Source organism: Mustelus asterias, chromosome 3, assembly GCF_964213995.1.
Source record: "Mustelus asterias chromosome 3, sMusAst1.hap1.1, whole genome shotgun sequence".
Lineage (NCBI taxonomy): Eukaryota > Metazoa > Chordata > Chondrichthyes > Carcharhiniformes > Triakidae > Mustelus > Mustelus asterias.
The window spans coordinates 120,825,139-120,846,542 of NC_135803.1; the positions used below are offsets into that span (position 1 = coordinate 120,825,139).

The following is a 21,404-nucleotide window of genomic DNA, read 5'->3' on the forward strand; positions in this document are numbered from 1 at the left end:
GTGCTTTACAGAGGCATTATAAAACTAGATGTGATACTTGGCCATATAAGGAAATATTGGAGCTAATCACCAAAAACGTGGTCAAAGCGGTAGGTTTTAAGCAGTGTCTTAAAGGAGGAAAATGAGATAGAGTGGAATAGGGAGGAAATTCCAGAGCTTATGGCTTGGATAGTTGAAGGCATGACCATCATGGTGTAGCAATTAAAATCAGAGATGCTCAAGACCAAAACTGGAGAAACGTAGATATCTCCAAGCGTTGTTAGGAGGAGATTACCAAGATGGGGAGAGGTTAGGTCATGAAGTATTTTGAAGACAAGAATGAGAATTTTAACATTGAGGCTTTGCTCAACTGGGAGCCAGTGCAGGTCAACGAGCATGCGTAATGGGTGAATTAGGACGGGGTAGTATAGTTTTGGTTGATTCAAGTTTACCAGCAGTTGGAGGCAACCAAGAGTGAGTTTAAAATAGGCAAGTATGGAGGTAACAAGGGCAAGTATGAAAGTTTCAAGAGCAGAAGAGCTGTGACATGGGCAGGGTCAGGCAATGCTACCAAGGTGAAAATAGAAAATCTTAGTGACGGTGCGGATATGTTATTGAAGGTTCATATTGGTCAGATATGACACCAAGGTTGTGAATGATCTGGTTCGGCCTCAGACAATAGCCAGGGAATGGGATGGAACATATAGAACATAGAACAGTACAGGCCCTTCAGCCCTCGATGTTGTGCCGAGCTAAGTCCGAAACCAAGATCAAGCTATTCCCACTCCCTAGCATTCTGGTGTGCTCCATGTGCCTATCCAATAACCGCTTGAAAATTCCTAAACTGTCCAACTCCACTATCACAGCAGGCAGTCCATTGCACACCTCAACCACTCTGAGTAAAGAACCTACCTCGGACATCCCTCCTATATCTCCTACCAGTCGCAGTATTGCTGCTAAAAACTGTCTGGCTCCATGCCCCTCTCTCAGTGACTTGGAAGGAAAGGTTCTAACTCAAAGTGGCAGAGAATGCAGAAGCTCCAAAGCATGGGCAGCAGGGATCACCACAGTGACAGAGATCTCATCACAGTTGATAAAGAACAGGAGCCACAAAACACAGATAGAACTAGTCTATTAACAATGATTTGATAAGGAAGAGGTGGGGCAATGTTCTGGAGAAATGTAAAAGTTCAAAATAAAAATGTGTAGCAGTGTGTTTCTGTGATGATGTTATATTTACAGAAACATCCAAAAGACAACATGCATTTCTTGCATTTGAGATTTGTCCCAGTGGCTGAACACATTCAGGTAGTGGCAAGTCAGAATACTAAGGTTTGAATTTTCATGCAGAGACACTCTCTATCCTTTCAAAAATGGCTCCAGTGGCCCAAATCCCACCTCCTAAACCCTGTCCTCACTATTATTGTAAAGATTCGAACGGGGGCGATTTGAACATTGCACATGTGTGTCTCAGGCAGGTGGCTGCACATGTTAAAGTGCAGTTGCCTTCAATCTGATCTGATTTTTGCAATCAGGGAGTGGGTGAAAAATACAAGACGTGAACAGAAGACCTGATAGGAGAAGGTCGAAGCGTATTGGGAGTTCTTTGGAACGATGTGGTATCCTTTTGCATATGGCCCAGGGGATACCTTTTGGAGAAGTCAGTTGCCCTTTGGGATTGCTACAAGTGGACATGAATGCATAAAAAGCGGATAAACTCATTAGAAGTGTCAAAGGGAGCTATCAAGGTCTTGAATTTTGCAAAAAATCGGTGCCTGTGATTTTACTCTCTGACATAAACCTTCGGGCTTCCATTGCAGGATTATGGTGAAGGTGAAAGAGTTTGCGGCAGGATCTGAATATCACAGCTCAAGTTTTCCTGATATTTAATTGGAGAAAATTGGGCCGTCTTGGATGTCAGATAAGCAATCTGACATCGAGAAAAGTGGTGGTGCGGCAACCTGAGTATTGTCAGCATGCATGTGATAAGATTTTCTGATGAAAGCTCATTGACCTGAAGCATTCCCTGTTTCTTTCCACAAATGCTGTGTGGCTTGCTGAGTTTTCCCAGCTGTTTTTGTTGTTTATATATGAAATGGTAACTTTGCTGGATTTTTCAATTAAGATTAGAATAAACCACCAATGCAGAAGCATTGACATACTCAGTAAAGTGATCTGACCCAGTCAGCGCAAGTTGTCCCTATAATACCTAGCAACCAGAAGCACTCTTAAGAACTCTTCTCAAGAACAGCTTAATGCATCCTCTGGTGATGGCTTCATTTGTTTATTTTGTGGGTTTATTTCCAGGCGACACTGAAGAGTAGATGAGATAAAAATGTATACTTATTGAGAAAATACCTTTGCAATAGAAACTGTGCAGAATCACAGATTATCTTTTTTGATTTGATTTGTTTTATTATTGTCACATGTAAAGTATTGCGCCCCAAACAGACCAAGAATATCATACAAAGGAGAAGGTGCAGAATGTAGTGGTACAGTCAAAGCTAGGGAGTAGAGAAAGGTCAACTTAATGCGAGGTAGGTCCATTCAAGAATCTGATGGCAGCAGGGAAGAAGTTGTTCTTGAGTCGGTTGGTACGTGACCTCAGACTTTTGTATCTTTTTTCCGACGGAAGAAGGTGGAAGAGAATATGTCCAGGGTGCGTGGGGTCCTTGATTATGCTGGTTGCTTTTCTGAGGCAGCGGGAAGTGTAGACAGAGTCATTGGATGGGAGACTCTCATGTGTTATATTAGTGATGGAACCCATTTAAATTGTACAAATGTTATGAAACTGTATGATCTGTACTATCCATATATATATAGGCTGGTTGTGTCTCAGTTTGTCAATGTGTATGATTTAAAAATAAATTTAAAATGAATTTCATTTGTAATTCAGAGTATCACTAAATGTAATTGAATCCTTATGAGCTATTTGATTTTACAAGTAACCACTATCTGAGGAAGTAAGTGTTCTGTGGAAAAGGGCTCAGAAAGAAAATTAATTACGTGGCATTTAGTTATTGATTTATTTGCAGAAGGACAGAATGGAACAAAAGCATGTGTAAAATTTATAAGATGGTGGTCAAATGAGGCTTGCCTTGGCATATAAACTCTTACTCATGGTCAGTAATATATGGCACTTCATCAAAAAAAATATATTCCCTCCCACAACACACAAAAACACGGACTATGAAACATCATTCTGTGACAAGGAAAGGCAACAAGGTGTCTAGAAATCTGGAGCGAGCCACCATTGAGGGAAAATGGGGAATGAAGGCAAGGCATTTTCAAAAATGAAAATGGGAGAAAGCTAAAGGCAAGTAAAGACAAAGTCCTCTCAGGAATTTATTAATATTTGGCTTGACAGCAACAGAGGCCAGGGGCATGTTTCTCATCTGCTGTCTCAGGCAGATGAGAATGGATGAAGCACATTTGCAGGAATGGCATAATTGTGAGCTGGCCAACTGCCATGATTGACTCTCAAACTAGATTTAAAAACAACAGATTCAACATGTATATATTTTTCATTCAACATACCTCTCCAATTTTGCTGTGTCACAGAAAGTGTTGAATTAATTACCTCTACCACTGAAAGTGGACAGTGGTAATGTTTTTGACCTGTTTGTTGGCCTGTTCGGCTGTGAACTTTATATCTCAAAAAGCTAACAGACAGATTTTGACTAAACCTATGGCCCAAGGAAGAACTGATTAGTTTATGGCAAGAAGCCAAATCCTGGAAATTTTTTAAAAGAATACATTCACATTAGGAGATGGGGGGAAGTGACTTATTTTGGAATGTTGTGTGTTGTTTTATCTAAAATATTATTGATTGTTTTAGAATGTTGTAGATTGTCTCAGCTGCCCTGTGGTGTGATTTGTCACAACTGTCTAAATGTGAGCAGAGTTTTCAGAGCAGGTTGGTGGAAGTGGATTGGCAGAAGCCTCCTCAGTACGATGGAAACTCTTACTAAGAATTTTTTTTCAGCTCTGTTGCAGACCATCCACCCAGCAAGGAAAGGCCTCAAGGAGGAGCTGCATAATTGTGATTACATTGCGTTAACACAGCGTGGCAGAGGTTTGCACACTGCTGAGTTTCATCTTCACTTGTTTTCTCACCTTCTTTGCAAGTGATATCTAAAATGCTGCTGAACATAAACTCAAGCATTTGTGTGCAAGAGACTGTTTGGTTCATTTTTCCAGTATTTCTTCTGCAACTAGAACTAGCTAGTCCAATCTCTTTTCCCTTCTCTTTCACTGCAGTCATATACAACTATTGTAGCATTTGACACAGTACCAAGAGCAATTTTATAGATATCTTACAAATTTTCACACGATGCAGACATCTTGTGACTGACCTGAATGCATTTGCGTTGTGGGTTAGTGTCATTGTTGCATTTGCAGATGGTTTATGAAAACCACGTGAAATGCCATCTGTCAGGCGTGTGTCCAGTTGTAAGCTTATCATCCTTCTACATGAGGGTAGATGTGCCTTTCTTTTCAGCTCCATTGAATGTCACAATACAACAATTGGTCAAATGCGAGGCTGCCTTTCTCGAGAGTGACCTGCGCATTCCAGGGCATCAAGCTTGACTACAGTAGGCACGCGCAGAGAGAAGCCACGCTCAGCTTTAGCCTTCCTGCTGTTATGTTCAGCAAGGGTACTTGGGATTATTTCTTTGTTTGCTGTCTGGGTTTCTCCCCCCCCAGACACAAAGCTGTCGTGGTTTGAAAACTGGACGCACCGTGATGTGGTGGTTGCTTTGGGAGTTCGTCTGCACATGCATATATGGCATACCAGGCGAATGTTTAATATGGTGTGTTTTTGGACTGTACCTTTTGAGGTATTAATGCCATTTCTCCCCTCCGTTATGACAGGATCTCTGCCTCAATTGTATCTGTCAAATCTCAGTGCACTCTTTTCTCATGTGATTTTGAAGCTAACGTCAAGATTAGCTCAATCAATAGAGGTAGAAATTATCATTATTCTTATGTTTTCTTTCTCTGTTGCTCCTCAGAAATGTGACAGACACTTAAACAGAAACAAAGCAGCAATGCTGCTCAGTTGACTGATCTGTCATTGTAGCTCCATGCCTATTCAGGGATGCTGTATCTGCATGACTGTGCACCTTTCCCAACAGCCTAATCCTATTTCCATGGCAACAGGTAATTAGTGTCAGAGCTGGTAGTCTAGCTTTAACACTGTACCTGACCTCCAAATAATCTAACATCATGGACAAAAGTCAGATTTGATGGTACAATCAAGATTAATACTCCTGTAAGATCTAAAACCTGTCCACAAAAGGTATCCTCAATTAAAAATGAAGCCATTTAACAAAAAAACTGCCTTACAGTGTTGGAATGGTGAGAACTTTATCTCTAAATGGTGGCTAGGACTTGCACCAACGTAAGCACAGAATTGTAGCTTTGTAATTTAAGGAAAAGTGTTCCTTTTCCCCCCCCCTGATAAATAGAATAAAGCCACAGTTTAGTATTGCTGCATTATAGTCATGGCAATTGATTTGACGCAGTGACAAATGCTGAAAATTATCATTGCAAAGAATAAATTGAAAAGCTTTTATTTTCAACACTACTTCAATTCTACTCCAATACAAGTGATTTCCTGGGGGGGGGGGGGGGGGGGGGGGGGGGGGGGGGGGGGGGGGGAGATAACACAGTTAATCTACAGCCCAGCTGCTCAAATCAAGATCGGAAGATTCAAATTAAGCGGGGTTATTGTTTCCTGTAAAAGGTTCCAAGTGTCTGAGCAAGACCTGACCACTGACATCAACAGCATATTAGAGTTTAAAAGGGCAGATTCACAGTCATTCAGATTGGAACTTCATAAAAGACAGCAAGAATAGTTAAAACATCGTGCAGTCATTTGTAGCATAGTATGAAACCGGCAGTTTACGTGAAACTAGTGATTTAAGTAACCCTTGCATCTTTCCTTAGAAATCACGTTATCAGTGATCAGTCCTGTCACAAGGTGGCTTGTCATGACATACTTACGGTTCATGTACTTTCACCAACAGCAGTCCTGCTTACACAACAGCATAATGAATAAGATAGCTGCCCTGCCTCCAGTGAGTCTACACTCCACCAAACCAGATGGTTTCTATAACTCTGGTTGCAACATAAATATTGAGGACCTTGTTGACCGAGACAGGCAGGCTACATTGTCTGCCCGATACCCCAGCCTGTCTCAATAGATGAGTTGTACTCATTTTTGTACTCATCGGCATGGGCCCTCCTTCATTCATTAAAGTACGACTTTAAAAGAACTGCCCATGCAGTATGGTAAATTTTCTGTTGTTCTGGTTGTGGTCGACACAACTGTCCAATATAAATCATGTAGTCTGTTTAAAACCAGGGCTCCACTATTGCAGAATCATTTCTTGCAGTTGTTCTGTGATATAGAACGATCAATTTAATTTTGAGAACTGCGGTGTTAACCCTAACTTTGAACCTCGTAGGTGAATGCTGTCACACTTTTGAATTTCGATGTTGTTCCCCTTCTCTCCTGTAAATTACACAGTGCAGCCATTAGATAATCCAGAAGAGTTGACTTTCTGTCCCTATCTCCTTTTTCTCCTCCGATTCTCAGCCGTTGGAAACAATATTTTACTAAGCAGAGATATTGATTTGCAAGCATCTAGCATTTTAGTGGAGTAAATTGTCTGCACAAAAAACACAGATCCATGACTTTTGGAAATAAAATTATTTGGGTATCTTTGTACAGTTTCACAAATATATGTATAAAACATTTTTTTTAAATGTTCAGCGTTAAAACTTTCCATAAACCAGAATATCAGACTTAATTTTATATTGTTTTGTTTATATTGACCTTACTTTCATATCATGCAGTCAGCTAGGCTGAAGCTCTTATACTGTGTAACAAAGTCAGTATTAAATTGAATACCTGAAGTCCAGCACAATGCCTGGCATAAACAAGGCTTCTATTGGAGACTGCTTTATAATTGAAGAGCCTTCTTGTGCAGGATTTCCATAGAAATAAGCAGTCCGATCCTGTTGCCCTCTGCTTGGAAATTTTCAGTTTTTTAAGTGCAGCTTTTATAGACATCCATATGTATTTGGTGTGCAATTTCAGAACACTATTTACTTTTTCGAGACTTAAGTTAGGGCATCCCAACTGGGTGCTTCAAAAGTATGTTTTGGGTTTCTGTTTGAATATTATCTATATGGGTGAAGTTAAGGAACAGAAATGGAAATATTCTGAGTATTTCTTTTATTCTTGCATGGGTGGTGGGTGTTGCTGGCAAGGCCAGAATTTGTTGCCCGTCCCTAGTTGCATTTGAGAAGGTGATGAGCTGTCGCCTTGAACCACTGAAGCCCATGTGGTGTAGTTACACCCACAGTGCTATTCGGAAGTGTGATACGGGATTTTGACCCAGCGTCGGCGAAGGGACAGTACTATAATTTCAAGTCAGGATGGTGTGTGGCTTGGAGGAGAACTTGCAGGTGGTGATATTCCCATGCATCTGCTGTTCATATCCTTCGAGGTAGTAGAGGTCACGGATTTTGAATGAACTGTCAAGAGTTTCACAAGTACTGTAGTACATCCAGTAGATGGCATTCATGGCTGCCACTTTGATGGAGTGAGCACATAGCTTTGTCCTAGATATTGAAATTCTTGAGTATCTGAGCTCCACTCATCCAGGGAAGTGGAGAGTATTCCACCACACTCGTATTTGTGCCACATGGATAGTAGACAGGGAGGGAAGAGGTGAGTTATGTGCTGCAGAGTTTCCAGACTGACTTGCTCTTGTAGTCATAATAGCTATTCCAGTTAAATTCCTGGCCAGTGGTATCCCCTGGCATGTTGATTGGGGGAGGCTTTCAGCAATGGTAATGCCATTGAATGTCAAGCGGAGATGGTTAGATTCTCTCTTGTTGGAGATGGTCATTGCCTGGCAATGTTGCGAATATTATGTACCACTTATCAGGCCAAGCCTAAATATTGTCTGGGTCTTGCTGCATATGGACACAGTCTGCTTCAGTATGATAGGCTAGCAAGCAGTGACTTTAAGATAGAGCGGCGGGCGGACTGGCAAGGCACATCAAAATGATATCCAAGAATGACTGGGTAACAATATTGGATGTTTTTATTTAACTATCCTAAATGAACTGGGATAGAAATATTCTTTATAGTCAAACTGCTGTATGTATCTTAGCGCCACGATTCCTGGATCAGTGCATGTCTAGTTTATTCAGGAAAGAAGCATTGTTTGACTTCTGGGAATTGAAGCAGGATCGATAACATGAGAATCGGACAGCAAATAGGAAATAGTGACCACAATTTAATTACACTTGATGTGGAAACAGCAAAACATATAAAAAATTCAAAGATATGGGTGTTGGACTGGAGAGATAGGAAGCATGGTGAGGTAAGAAGGGATCTGGTCCAACTTAACTGTGCATATGGAGGAGACATTTCTTCACCCAAAGAGTGGTGAGCCTGTGGAATTCATTACCACCAGAAGTAGCTGATGCTAAAATATTGAATGTATTCAAGAGGCAACTGGATATAGCACTTGGGGCGAATGGGATCAGTGGTTATGGGGAAAAAGCAGGATTAGTCTATTGAGTTGGACGATCAGCCATGATCATAATCAATGGTGGAGCAGGCTCAAAGGGCCAAATGGCCTCCTCCTGCTCCTATCTTCTATGTCTATGTTTCTATAAAAGGTAGAAAACTGGAGGAAGGATTGGGAATGGAGAACCTTTAAATAAAAGATGGATAGAGTAATTTCCCCACTTGGGACATCATTTTCTCAAACAAACCAAAGAAGTTGGTCATACATGTGAATGGCTCATCTGCTAATCGGGTGCTGGGTAAAAGCGAGACATATATAAATCTGGTTGAAGGACAAAGCATGCCTAAAAATTCTCCTACAGAAATATGTTAATAAATCCTTGACGAACATCAGCATTTTGTATTTTATTTCTGTTCAAGGTACAACTCGACCACCTCGAGAAGGAGAAGTTCCTGGTGTTGACTACAACTTTCTCACAGTCAAGGAGTTCTTTGACCTTGAGGAGAGTGGCACTCTTCTAGAAGTTGGAACGTATGAAGGTAAATGTCTTATACTTCTACACACCAGAGGCAATGGTATCTATCAGAATGAGCTTTCTTTTCTCATGGTACCATTTCTCACATAGCTTTCATTAATGTCACTGATTGTTTCAGTCTCTCCTCTTCAACTTCCCTTGAAGCTTACTCTGGCATTTGTTATAAATGTGAGAATTAAAGGATTGTTATGTTTAGGGACTGTCTCTTTAATCTGTGGTAAAATGAAGGGGACCATGTGACTGTTCTAAAGCCTGCCTAACAACAGGCCTGGATGATGTGACTGTGTTAAAGATTAAAGGGAGTTCAGGGTTGTTTTGCTGGAAAGAAAGTGCAGGTATTCACATTTAGAGATGACAGCAGCAGGATCTGTGTTTATAGAGATTAGACTACTAGTCTCCAAAGTTCAAAGAAGGTATTGAGAATGTCCGATTTTAAGGAGTTCTGCTTTAAACTATCCTTTTACTTCTAAGAAAAAGACGGTTGGGGCCTCAAGGATAGCTAATTAACATTTCTACCTTGATATGAGGCCCACATGATTCACATGATTGCCATGGAGATGGGCTTTGAGAGGGGAAGGATTCCTGAGATATCCCTGAAAGTCTCTGACGCAAAACAGATCTGAGGGCAGGTCGGGTGAGAAAAGAGAAAGAGAGAGCAGCTGGAGGCCATAGGTTTGGTGGGAGATCATGCTCAGATTGATAGGACCAAATTTGCGAGGATTTGAAATGAGGCTGTGAGTGAGATTCAACTAACGAGGGACAATCACCAGGGGAAAAAAATCGACGCAAAAGACAGTGGTCTGTGCAGTGTCTGACAGTGGTCAGGCTCAGAAAGGAAACCCTTGGGAGCTCAATCTTTGGACGAGTTCCAGTGGAATTGAATGTTTATTTAAGGTACAGTGGAGAGTACAGTATATCTGTAAAGTGGGCGTATTGGTCTTGTTAGAGGTAAAAAGGGAAAGATCTGGGCTGGAATTCTTCAACCATTCACGCCCTGTCGCCGCTGTCAGCAAGGACAGAGAATTTGCCACTCGGCCAAATCTCCGTTCACTGCAGCGGGACCAGAGAATCCGACTGGCATGAACAACTGGAGAATCCCTCCCCTGCTCTGTAGTTGAAAATTTAAGTTGCCTCCAACAACTGTGTTTCATCAGTCAAGCTTTTAGTCTGTTACAGTGAAAGCCTTAAAACATGAAATCTTGTTTTGTCATCCTTTCCGCTGGAAGTTCAAAATTATTTTTTTTTAAAAAGATATCAATCTCTGATATTTGGAATAATCTGAGCAATTGCTTCTATTTGTATTGATTTTCCAGCTTCATTGCTGACAGTTTGACTCAGTAGTTTTGATGGGGTTGATACTTTGCATTGTTTTCAATAATACCACTGCTGTATCAAAGGCAGGTGTTTGTATTTTGATGTCAGCTATTTAGCAGAACACAGCTACATCAGGTATGGAAATGTGCAAAGAATTAATTTCCAATCGAGTGGTTCAAATAATTTTTTTAAAATGTGCACACTGAAGTCTCAATTTGAATGCCGTATTGTACACATTGTACTGTGGATAGCACAGTGATTCTGATCCAGTGCCAGCACAGTACATAACGTGCAGCAGCCCTTTGCTAATTAGATGTTTACCTCATACTGGAAATGTTCATGGGCTGGCCCGTTCCACTCTTACTGCACTGTACATCACCAGGGATGCAATTAGTATTGTTCAGAGGTTTACATGGGCATTAAATAAAGAATTACCTCCATGGTCAGTTTTCCATCCATTTCCCCACTGTAACCAACTAATTGGGAAGCCTGAGCACAAATGTCTATCAGATGCCGTATTTGATTGAGGCTTGGCAAGTTGAGACTGGGGTTTCTAACAAAACATGAATAACTGAATTGCAAATGAAGCTGAAACACTCCCCAACCAGCCTCCCCCCACCCCCCTCACCAAGAGTTAGTAGCACTGGAGTTAAAGCAGGAGGACATGTTAATTGATGGTGGTCGCAATCGCTCAACATTTTTTTAATGCAACTCTATAATCTGTTGGTTAAAAGTTTTTTTTAAAAATTAGTTACAAGGAAAAAGATTGCTAGATTGTCAGTGAAACTTGTTAAGAACTGGGCGGCACGGTGGCACAGTGGTTAGCACTGCTGCCTCACAGCTTCAGGGACTTGGGTTCGATTCCTGGCTTGGGTCACTGTCTGGGTTGAGTTTGCACATTCTCCCCATGCCTGCATGGGTTTCCTCTGGGTGCTCCGGTTTCCTCCCACATTCCAAAGATGTGCGGGTTAGGTTAATTGGCCATGCTAAATTGCCCCTTAGCATCAGGGGATTAGCAGGGTAAATACGTGGGGTTTCGGGGACAGGGCCTGGGTGGTATTGTTGTCGGTGCAGACTCGATGGGCTGAATGGCCGCCTCCTGCACTGTAGGGTTTCTATGATGCTATAACTTAAGACAGAAGAGCAGGAATAGATAGACCATGCAGCCCCTCGAGCCTGCACCATCGTTCAGTGCAATCACGGTTGATCTTCTGCTTCAATGCCACTTTCCCATTAATTCCGCGTATCTCTCGACTTCCCAAGAGAGCAAGAATCCATCTATCCCAGCTTTGGATGTGCTCTGCAGCGGAGCACCCTCAATCCTGTCGGGGAGAGAATTTGAAAGATTCATGACTGTCTGAGTGAAGAAATTTACAACATAGGATTGAGGAACAGGATTAGGCCATTCAACCCTTTGAGCTTGCTCAGCCATTCGATAAGATCGTGGCTGATCTGGTTGTGTTTCAACTCCACTTTGCCATCAGCCCTCTATCATTTTTGATTCCCTTATCTGTCTGTCTAACTCGGCCTGGAATAAATTCAATGACCCAGCTTTCAGTGCTTTCTGGGGAAGAGGACTTTGCATGCTAATGACCCTCTGAAAGCAATGAATTCTCCTGATAAATGGCAAACCTCTTCTTAAACTGTGTGCCCTGGTTTAGTCCCTCCCATAACTGGAGACATCCTCCCAGTATATACCCTGTCACATCCCTTCAGAATCTGATATGTTTCGATATCATTCTTCTAAACTCCAATTGGTATAGGCTGAACTTGCCCAATTTTACTTCATAAGATCCTCCTCCCAGCAGTGGGTTGAGTGAACCTTCTCTGAACTGCTAACGCAATTATAGATTTTTCAAATAGAGACCAAAATTCTACACAGTATTCCAGATGTGGTTTCACCAAGGCCCTGTACAGCTGCAGTAAAACTTCGCTTCATTTATATTCCATTCCCCTTGAAATAAATGCCAATATTCCATGTGCCTTCCTAATTACTTGCTGTACCTGCATGCTAACTTTTAGTGATTCATGTACGAGGACACCCAAATCCCTCTGTATCATAGAGTACCACAATCTCACTCTATTTAAATAGTATACTGCTTTTTTTTCTTCCAAAAAGTGGACAAATTCACATTTTCCCCATCATACCCAAAATTTGCCCACTCACTTAATCTGCCTGTACCCCATTGCAGACTTGCTTCTTCCTCGAGACAACTTACTTTCCTATCTATTTTGGTGTATTGGGCAAATTTAGCTACTGTTCACTCGGCCCCTTCATCCAAATAATTGGTGATAAAAGACAAAAGTCTGAGATCACATACCAGCCAACTCGAGAACAGCTTCTTCCCTGCTGCCATCAGACTTTTGAATGGACCTACCTTGTGTTAAATTGATCTTTGTCTACATCCTAGCTATGACTGTAACACTACATTCTGCACCCACTTCTTCTCCCCTATGTCCTCTATGAATGGTATGCTTTGTCTGTATAGCGCACAAGAAACGGTACTTTTCACTGTATGCCAATACACGTGACAATAAATCAGATCAAATCAAATATAGATCATAAATAATTGAGGCCCCAGCACTGATCACTGTAACATTCCACTATTACAGCTTGCCAACTGGAAAAATATCCATTTATCCCTACTCTCTATTTCCTGTTCGCCAACTGTCAATATGTAGCCCACTATTCCATGTAACCTTATTTTTGGGTTATAACCATTGATATGACACCTTGCCAGATGCCTTCTGGAAATCCAAGTATACCACATCTACAGGTTTCCCTTTATCCACGTTCTTGTTACTTCTTCAAAAAAACTCTAATAAATTAGTTACACATTTTATCATTTTCACAAACCCATGTTAACGCTGCCTGATCAAATTGTGATTTTCTGAATATTTTGCTATGACTTCCTTAATAATTGATTCAAGCAATATACCGATGACAGATGTTAGGCTAACTAATTGGCCTGTAGTTTCCTGCTTTCCGCCTCTCTTTAACCATAGAGAATTGAACAATAGAATCCCTACAATACAGAAAGAGGCCATTCGGTCCATCAGGTCTGCACTGACTCTCTGAAAGAGCATCCCACACAGGCCCTCCCCTCTGCCTTATACCCGTAGCCTTGTGTATTTACTATGGCTAAACCACCTAACCTACACATCTTTGGACTGTGGGAGGAAATTGGAGCACCTGGAGGAAAACCTATGCAGAAACGTAGAGAACGTGCAGACTCCACAAAGAAAGTCACCTAAGGCCAGAATTGAACCCGGGTTCCTGACACTTTTTTTTTGAACAAAACTGTTACATTATCTATTTTCCAATCCATCGGGACCCTTCCAGAATCTGAAGCATTTTGGAAGATCATAAGTGCATTTACTATCTCTGCAGCCACTTCTTTTAGGAACCGAGGATGCAGGCTATCTGGCCTTGAGGACTTGTCAGCCTTTAGGTCTAATATTGTTCCCAGTGCCTTTCCCTTGCTGATTGTGATTATTTTACGTTCCTCCCTCCTGTCTACCACTTGATTTTCAAATATCTTTAGGAAGTTTTCCAAATCTTCTACAGTGAGGACAAACACAAAATACCTGTTCAACTTCTCTGCCATTTTCTTGTTTTCCTTGATCAAATTTATTCTCTGGAAGACCAACACTAGTTTTAGTTACTCTTTTCCGAATTCAATATTTGTAGAAACTCTTACTGTCTCCTTTTTATATTACTAGTTAGCTTTTTTACCGTCTTCTTTCTCCCTCCTGATCTTTTTAGTCATTCTTTGCTAGTTCTTAAAATTTGACCAATCTTCTGATCTACCACTAATCTTTATACAATGTTTCTTTCAATTTGATACTATCCTTGACTTCCTTATTCAGCCTTGATTGATGCATCCTGAGTCTTGCTTTCTCACTGGGATAAATTTTTGCTAAGGGTTTTTATGTATCTCATTAAAGTCTGCCACAGCATCCCTTCAGCCCTATGTTCTAACCTAGTTTTCAATTCCCTTTCACTAGATCTACTTTCATATTCTCAGATTCCCACTACTCCCCTTCAAACTGAACAGGACATTCTATAATGTTATGATCACTGTTGCCTCGAGGTGTCTTTGCTATGAGGTTACTGATTAATCTTGTTTCATTGCTCATTTCCAGATCTAGAATAGCCTTGCTCCCTGGTTGGCTCCAGAGTGCACTGCACTTAAAAAATTGTCCTGAATATACTTCATGAACTCGCATTCCAAGCTAATTTGATTCGCCCAATCTACGTGTGGATTAAAGTCACCCATGATAATTGCCCCACCTTTCTTACACACCCCATTTATTTATTGCTGTGTACCCTGTCCTACTACTTTTGGTGTGCCTACTGACCTCTTAGCATTTCTATTGTTAATTGCTACTCAAACTGATTCTACATCTTGCTCTTTCGAGCAAAGGTTATCACTCACTACTCTTCCAATGATATAATTAATTAACAGAGCTACCCCACCACTTTTTTCTAGTTTCCTATCACTTTGAAATGTCAAATTCCCTTCAATATTTAAGGCCCAGTGTTGATCACTCTAGAATTGCAATTGGGTCATGCATATTTATTTCTCTCTCTGCTGACAATTCATGAATGTTGGATGCGGTTGGATGCAGAACCTTTTGCACTCTACAGCATTTCCTACTGATCCACTCTCATGTAGGTCCTCTCTGTCCCTTCCTGCCACACTCTGGTTATCTTTACCCAATTCACTCCTCTGCTGTATTGCCTCATTTTTTTCCATTGATTTATTAATCTCCTCTTGCATGATCCCTTTCCCCACTGCTATTTAATTCAAAACTCTCTCTTCAGACCCTATTAATACGACTCACCAGAACTCTAGTCTCAGCAGGGTTCAGATGAAGACCGTTGCAACGGTACGGCATCCAGTTTTCCCAGCGCTGATGCCAGTGTCCCACTAATCAAACCCATTTCCCTCACACCAATCTTTGAGCCATGCATTCATCTCTCTAATCTTATTTACCCCACGCCAATTTGAGCCAGTGATGATCACCTTTGAGGTTTTCCTTTTTAACTTAACCCCTGGCTGTTCATAATCTCTAAGCAGAATCACTTTCCTGGGACCAATGTAGACTGCAACAACTGGATTCTCTCCCCTCCCCCCAAATTATTCCCACTGCAAGTCCCTCTCCAGCCCTGAGCCCTGGTACCGGGTAGGTGACATAGCTCTCTACGTTCATGCTCTCAGTTGCAAATCTCTCCTCCTAAATAAACATTCCCTTATCCTGAGACTGTGCCTCATGTTCTAGATTCCCCAGCCAAGAGAAACAACCTTTCAGTTACTATCCTCTCGAGTCTCTTCACTGTCTTGTATGTCTCAATGAGACTCTTTCCAGAGAGTGTAGACCCAATTTACTCAGCTTTTCAACACTGGACAGCCCTCTCTGCCCAGTAACCACTATATTGAACTTTTGCTGTCCTGCCTTCAAAACAAGTGCTCCCACCCCATAGGGAGATCTAAACTGCACACACACGTCAGGTTTCCTCTCACCAAATCCTTATAAAATTGCAGCAATATTCTTATTCTTGCACTCCAATTCCCTTTTAATAAAGGCCACCATGTAATTTGCCCCTCTAATCAGCTCAGCCATTGAAGGTGGCCTTCACCCTGTTCTCACCCTTTTTGTGTTGGTCTATTTGTCTGTCTGTAAACAATATATCTGAAGAACTAATGGGCACATTTCATCGAAACTTGGTACTCATGGCCCAAGCAAGAACTGATTAGTTTTTGGTAAAAATGCTGATCTGGCTCCTAGATTTTCTGAAAGGATCCATTAACATTGGAAGATTGGGAGAATTGATTATTTTTTAGAAAGTGTTTTACTCAGAATGTTGGATTGTTTTATAATGTTGTAGATTGTCTCTGTTGTGCTGGAACTTGTCACAGCTGTCAGGAATGTGAGCAGAGTTTTCAGAGCAGGTTTGTGGAAGTAGATTGGCTTGAGGTATCCTAGATGTGGTGCAAGATCTCAATAAGAAAAATGACCTTTTCGCACAGGGAGAAACCTTAAGGAAGAGTGACATGATTATAATAATGTTGAGTTAACTCAGTGGCAGAGGTATGTGCTCTACCGAGTGCCCTCTTCACTTCTTGCTTGGTATGCCTGCATGTTAACTTTCTGTGATCCTTGTACAAGTGCACCCAAGTCTCTTTGAATATCAGCATTTAAAGTTTCATGCTTTTTAAACGCCTGTTTGCTTTCTCACCACCAAAGTGAATAGCTTTTAGAAATCCAGGTATACTGCATTACTGGCTCCCTTTTATCTATCTGACTCGTTACATCCTTAAAATTGGGCGGCACAGTGGTTAGCATTGCTGCCTCACAGTGCCAGAGACCCGGGTTCAATTCCTGGCTTGGATCATTGTCTGTGCGGAATCTGCATGTTCTCTTCGTGTCTGCGTGCGTTTCCTCCAGGTGCTCCGGTTTCCTCCCACAGTCCGAAAGGCGTGCTGGTTAGATGCATTGGTCATTCTAAATTCTCCCTCAGTGAACCCAAACAGGCGCCGGAGTGTGGCGACTAGGGGAATTTCGCAGAAACTTCATTGCAGGGTTATAATGTGACACTAATAAAATAAACAAACTTTAAAGTCTCTAATAAATTTGTCAAACACAATTTTCATTTTGTAAACACATGTTGACAGTCTAATTATGCTATGATGTTCTAAGTGCAGTTAAAACTTCCTTAATATATTCTAGTATCTTCCTGACTATTGATTTCTTTCTAGCTGCCCTGTAATTGCATGTTTTCTTGCTCCCTCATTTCGTGTAGTGGTTTTACATTTGCTGACTTCCAATCCACTACGACCACTCGAGAATCTAAAACATTTTGAAAAATCAGTACATCCACTATCTCTGCAGCTACCACTTTTAGAACCTGGAGATGCAGACCATCAGTCCCTCGGGATTAGTTGTCTGTTAGTCTCAAGTGTCTCTAATATTTTTCCTTTGCTGATATCAATTACTTTAGGTTCCTTCCCTTGCATTTCTGGCCTGCAATTTGTGTCTTCTGCTGTGAAGACAGACACAGAATATTTGTTCAATATTTCTCTATTCCCCCTTGATAATTTCTCCTGTCTCTACCTCGAAGAAGCCAATGTTTACTTGAGTTACACTCCTCCTTTCAATATACTTGTAAAAGTTCTTATTGGTTTTTACACTTATCGTATTGCCTTCCTTTTCATTCAATCTTTTGGTTACACATTGCTGATTTCTAATTGCTGATTCTTTGTAACATTATAAGCCGCTTTGTTTAACCCTCAACTTGGATGGATCTTTCTTGCTTTTTTTTGTTTTTTCATGGAATGTATTTTACCACAATATATTTCAGGCTATTTATCAATGTTAGCCACTTCGTACCTATGCAATTGACTTTAAGTTTGAGATTGTTGTTTAATACTCCTGCATTTCATTATCAGACTTGATGTAAATTATGAATTATTATGATCACATTTTCACAGAGTGTCTTTTACTGTGAGACTATTCATTAACATTGCCTCATTGTGCAATACTAGATTAGATCATTGTGGGAGGCTAGGAAGGAAATTGTAGGTCCCCAAGCAGAGATATTTGAATCATCGAGAGCCACGGGTGAAGTGCAGAAATTGGAGGGTGGCAAATGTGCCTTTGTTCAAGGAGGACTGCAGGGAAAAGCCTGGGAACTACAGGCCGGTGAGCCTAACATCTATAGTGAGTAAGTTGTTGGAAGGTATTCTGAGAGACAGGATCGACAGGCACCTAGAGAGGCAAGAACTGATTAGGGACAGTCAGCATGGCTTTGTGAGTGGAAAATCATGTCTCTCAAATTTGATTGAGTTTTTTGAAGGGGTAACCAAGAAGGTAGATGAGGGCAGTGCAGTTGATGTTGTCTACATGGACTTTAGCAAGGCCTTTGACAAGGTACCGCATAGTAGGTTGTTGCATAAAGTTAAATCTCACGGGATCCAGGGTGAGGTAGTCAAATGGATAAAAAATTGGCTTGATGACAGCAGACAGAGGGTGGTTGTAGAGGGTTGTTTTTCAAACAGGAGGCCTGTGACCAGCGGTGTGCCTCAGGGCTCAGTGCTGGGTCCACTGTTACTTGTCATTTATATGAATGATTTGGATGAGAATTTAGGAGGCATGGTTAGTAAGTTTGCAGATGACACCGAGATTGGTGGCATAGTGGACAGTGAAGAAGGTTATCTAGGATTGCAATGGGATCCTGATCAATTGGGCCGGTGGGCTGACAAATGGCAGATGGAGTTTAATTTAGATAAATGTGAGTTGATGCATTTGGGTAGATAGAACCAGGGCAGGTCTTAATCAGTTAATGGTTGGGGAGAGTTATAAAACAAAGAGATCTAGGGGTACAGGTTCATAGCTCCTTGAAAGTGGAGTCACAGATGCATGGAGTGGTGAAGAAGTAATTTGGCATGCTTGGTTTCATTGGTCCGAACATTGAATATGGGAGTTGGGACGCCTTGTTGAAGTTGTACAAGACATTGGTAAGGCCACACTTGGAATACTGTGTACAGTTCTGGTCACCCTATTATAGAAACGATCTTACTAAACTAGAATGAGTGCAGAAAAGATTTACTAGGATGTTATCGGGACTTGATGCTTTGAGTTACAAGGAGAGGCTGGATAGACTGGGACTTTTTTCTCTGGAGCGTCGGAGACTTGGGGGTAATCTTCTAGAGGTCTGTAAAATAATGAGGAGCATAGATCAGCTAGATAGTCAACATCTTTTCCCAAAGGTAGGGGAGTCTAAAACTGGAGGGGATACGTTTAAGGTAAGAGAGGAGAGATACAAAAGGGTCCAGAGGGGCAATTTTTTTTCACACACAGGGTGGTGAGTATCTGGAACAAGCTGCCAGAGGTAGTAGTCGAGACGGGCACAGTTTTATCTTTTAAAAAACATTTAGACAGTTACATGGGTAAGATGGATATAGAGGGATATGGGCCAAACACGGGCAATTGGGACTAGCTTAGCAGTTTAATAAAAAGGACGGCATGGACCAGTTGGGCCAAATGACCTGTTTCTAAGCTGTAAACCTTTATGACTCTATAAACTAGCACTTTGTCCCTAGTTGGTTCTATAACACATTGTTCTAAGAAGCTGTTGTGAAAACATTCTACTAATTCATTTTCCAGACTATCTTTGCCAATTTGATTGGTCCAATCTTTATGAAGATTGAAAACCCCCATGGTTATTATTTTGCCTTTGTTACAAGCTCCAATTATTTCTTGATTAATGTTCTGTCCAACAGTATAGCTGCTATTTTTGGGCCTGCAATCTACTTTCATCAGAATTGCTCTCCAACCATACTGCCTCCTGAGTGCTGAGCCAAGATCCTTTCTATTGCTGTCCTAGTGTTATTCTGTATTATCAGGGCCACTCCTCCTTTTCCATTCTACCTGCCTTTTTGAAATGTTAAGTATCCTGGAATATTTATTTCCAGCCTTGGTTACCTTCCAACTGTACCCCTGTAATGGTGATTAGATCAAACCCATCTCTCTATTTTTGTTGCTCATTTGTTTATCTTGTTACATCCAGATTCGTGCATTCAGATAAAGAGCTTTTAAGTTTTTTTAAGCATTATTCTTACCTTACTTACTGAGGTCCAATTCCGATTAAACACTTTTTGTCCCTTCTTGTCCCACCAAAACACTGCACTGCTCTGTTTCTTTGACTTTTCTCTTTTGATTTCTGCCCCTCCACCCTCAATCCAATTTACAAGGATGCTGATCCCAGCCTGGTTTACACGAGCCAGTCTCTAGTACTATTGTCAGTTTTCCATGAATCAAAACCCCTTCTTCTCACACCACTCTTTGAGCCATTTGTTTAATAGTGTGATCTGCTTGACCCTATGCTGAAATGTGTGTGTGGCTACGAGAGGTTATTACACTTGAGGTTCTTATTAATTTGGAGTCCAGTTCCTCAAACAATCTCCACAGAACTTCACTCTTAGTTCTCTTCATATTGCTGGTTCCTTCATGAACCATGGAAGTTGGATCTTCCCCCTCCCTCTGCAGGTTCTTCTCCAGCTGAAAGGATACACCCTGAAGTTGCAAGTGGGCAACAACGCAACCTTTAGAACTCCCTGCCTCAGTGCAAAAAACAGAATCTATTCCCCTGACTATGCTATCCTCTAGCAGCAGCATGTTCTTTTTTGCTAACATTTGCCCCATTTGATTGACCTTTTATCCATGGTGCAATCATCAGTTTGCTCATTCTCTTGCAGTCCTTGTACTCAGCCACACATGCAGCAATTACCTTGAGTGGGTTAGTTGGATACAAACAAGGGCTGCGGATTCTCCGTCACTACACCCTGGAATCTCATACCTGCCTTACCCATAGTCACTCCATCCTTCTACTGGCCATCTCTAAACTACTGCTTAACTTAGGGGTGTTACTACCTCTCACATCATAATGTCCAGTTACCTCCTCTCTCTCTTGATGCCCCACAATGCCCGCAGCTCAGACATCGAGCCAACAATTCTGAGCCAAAGTTTCTCAAGCTGCAGCCACTTATCGTAGTTTAAAAAAAATTTATTATTAGTTACAAGTAGGCTGCAATGAAGTTACTGTGAAAATCCCCCAGTCGTCACTCTCCGGCGCCTACACTGAGGAAGAATTTAGCGTGGTCAATGCGCCTAACCAGCACGTCTTTCAGACTGTGGGAGGAAACCGGAGCACCCGGAGGAAACCCGTGCAGACTCCGCACAGACAGTGACCAAAGCTGTGAATCGAACATGAGTCCCTGGCGCTGTGAGGCAGTGGTACTAACCACAGTGCCACCGTTATGGTTGTGGTAGTTATGGTCGTCTGTGATTATTGCAGTTTTTTATTCTTTCAAGGAATGTGGCCTCACTGGCTAGGCCAGAATTGCTTGCGCATCCCTAATTGCCCTTGAGATGGTGGTGGCGTGCCACTTTCTTGAACCCCTGCAGTTTGTCTGGTGCAAGTACTTCCACAATGCTGTTAGGAAGGGAGTGCCGTG

The 21,404-nt window shown here is 41.5% G+C and overlaps 1 protein-coding gene across 9 annotated transcripts in view; it reads left to right on the top strand.

Moving 5' to 3' along the window:
* The window catches only part of magi1b (membrane associated guanylate kinase, WW and PDZ domain containing 1b), a 458,604-nt gene that overhangs the window by 320,147 nt on the left and 117,053 nt on the right, over positions 1-21,404 (top strand). For all 9 annotated transcript variants that reach the window (XM_078209492.1, XM_078209494.1, XM_078209499.1 and 6 more), the window contains one exon: positions 8,954-9,073. In XM_078209492.1, the coding sequence (XP_078065618.1) occupies positions 8,954-9,073 (120 nt within the window). The remainder of the gene's footprint in view (positions 1-8,953; positions 9,074-21,404) is intronic.